We start from the raw sequence: 2,085 nt of genomic DNA, 5'->3' as shown, positions 1-2,085 counted from the left end.
TACTCCGATTTTTTTACCTTCATATCCGAGTTCTCAGACGCTTCACAATCGGTGTAACGATAATTCATATATGTATGTATAATAAATACTAAAATCAAGCTATGGTATACGGTATAACATTAACTGATTTCTGATCCAAATTAGGACATTTTAACTGCAATAGAAAAGGACGCCGCCAACCATACGCTTGACCAAGACTGTGTGAATGAGGGCGCTCAGAGTTATTGGGCTGGCAAATCGATTGGAATGGTTGCGAGATTAGCTAGTATCTCCAGAGCATTTGGAACAGATCATTACACTAAGCTGGATGAATCATTACGCAAGTGTTTAGATCTCTGGCTTGGTATTGTCGATGGCATAACTGAGCCAAATAAGTTTAGGTATGATCATATTCTTTTTTTTTAGTATTATGAAACATTCCACAGATTTATATATCATATCTATATCTTCCAATCTTCTTGGTATTACGTTCACTTAGTTCATCCAAGAATGTCTAAAACAGTTAAAATTTGTTGTAAATTTAGAACATGTCAATCCCTGCCGACATATCTCATTGTACAAAACATTGTTAAAAGTTAAAACTTCAAAGGTATACTAATTTGTGTATGACGTTGACGCGATACTTTTCAGTATAAATGATATAATTGAAACTGTATTATCCATTTCTCTATATTTATGTTTGTTTTAGGTTTCCAAACGTCATATCGCAACTTTTTATCTAACCGCCATATGTTAATACGTCACTATTCTCTTCCATTCTAGATACGATACTGTATGGGGAGGTATGTTTCTATCTAGTATTAGACCAAATGAATTAATATTTCCGTGGACAAACTTCGGATTTGTGTCTTATGCCGACCATCATTTTCATCTGGGATATTGGATCTATGCCATATCTTACTATGCACAATATCACAAGGACTGGGCAATGAAAGACGGTTAGTATAGTTTGTAATATTATCTAAATCAATTGGTATTCATTATAATAAGTTCTAATATAGTTTGACATATATTAAAAGGTTTATATTTTGATGTCAACGGGGTCTGATGTCAATTCATGTAAAGCTAATTAGGCCTAAATATTATCTAGCCTAGTAACTTCAACCAATGGCATATTTGAATGCTGATAACATTCTTGCTGAAATTAATCTCATACAATCTTGAACTCTGCATTTACGGTCGAATAAAGGATCATTATTACAATTAATTTAATGAAAACATCGTTTTAATGGTGTGTTGGTGCACTGTTGAGTAATGAAGTGGATGTGAATGCAATGAGATGAAACATTGATAAGAGAATATTGTTTTATTGTGTTCTCTCTGATCAGGTCTAGCGGACCTGTATTTCTGTGAGACGAGATTTTACCGTCAACTTAGCCCAATGTGAACTATTGTGGCTAATCAACGAGGCTACTAAATACAGCAATGTAGTTATTAGTTTTCCGCCCTCTGCTAATTGCATCGGTAAATCGATTTTATGTTGTCAATGATTTGGTTATAAGAGTCGGATAAAATCAATTAAATACCAGTTTTCATGAGATATCTGCACACTGCCCATCGATCGGAATGGTAGCTTGGCATACCAAAGCCTACCAGCGGCGGTGCATTTAAACATTTTTGGGTATATTTTCTAAACGTTTGCACTGAATATCAGTATTACGTGTACAACAACCCAATAATCTTTACAATGAGGTATATGAAGTTAGTGAGCTTCAGATTGAAGCGGGCAGGAAAGAGGATATAATTCAAATTATCCTTAATTGCAAACAAAATAGCAGACCAGTCAAAATACATTTAATAATATTAAGAATATTTCAAAAGTATTTCAAAAAGCACAACAATTTTCCGTACTAGAAGGTCTAATCCAATACACTGAATATTTACAGTCAGTAGTTTGTATTTGGCATGCTGGAAATTCTCTCTCCATTGTGTTTCAGAAAAGAGCTAAAAAGGCCCATAAAAATAACGAAAACAACTACTCTTTATTATGTTATACTGTAGATAATTACGAACGAATAGTGGCCTTGGTTCGTGATGTCGCTAGTCCCAGTAAAATTGACACTTTCTTCCCTACTGTACGCCATA

The 2,085-nt window shown here is 34.2% G+C and overlaps 1 protein-coding gene across 1 annotated transcript; it reads left to right on the top strand.

Annotated features, from left to right (window-relative positions):
- Positions 1-144: 144 nt before the first annotated feature.
- On the top strand, positions 145-2,079 carry LOC117118138 (endo-1,3(4)-beta-glucanase 1-like; the record flags this gene model as incomplete). The annotated part of the gene is made up of 3 exons (XM_033262650.1): positions 145-380; positions 763-938; positions 2,002-2,079. Coding segments are annotated over 3 exons (490 nt in total), but the record flags the coding sequence as incomplete, so codon positions are not given.
- Between the last annotated feature and the right edge of the window lie 6 nt (positions 2,080-2,085).

Source organism: Anneissia japonica, unplaced genomic scaffold, assembly GCF_011630105.1.
Source record: "Anneissia japonica isolate Jap-2015-1 unplaced genomic scaffold, ASM1163010v1 scaffold286568_len2085_cov257_single, whole genome shotgun sequence".
Classification (NCBI taxonomy): domain Eukaryota; kingdom Metazoa; phylum Echinodermata; class Crinoidea; order Comatulida; family Comatulidae; genus Anneissia; species Anneissia japonica.
The sequence above is the reverse complement of the archived record's forward strand: the minus strand, read 5'-3'. Positions and strand labels throughout refer to the sequence as shown.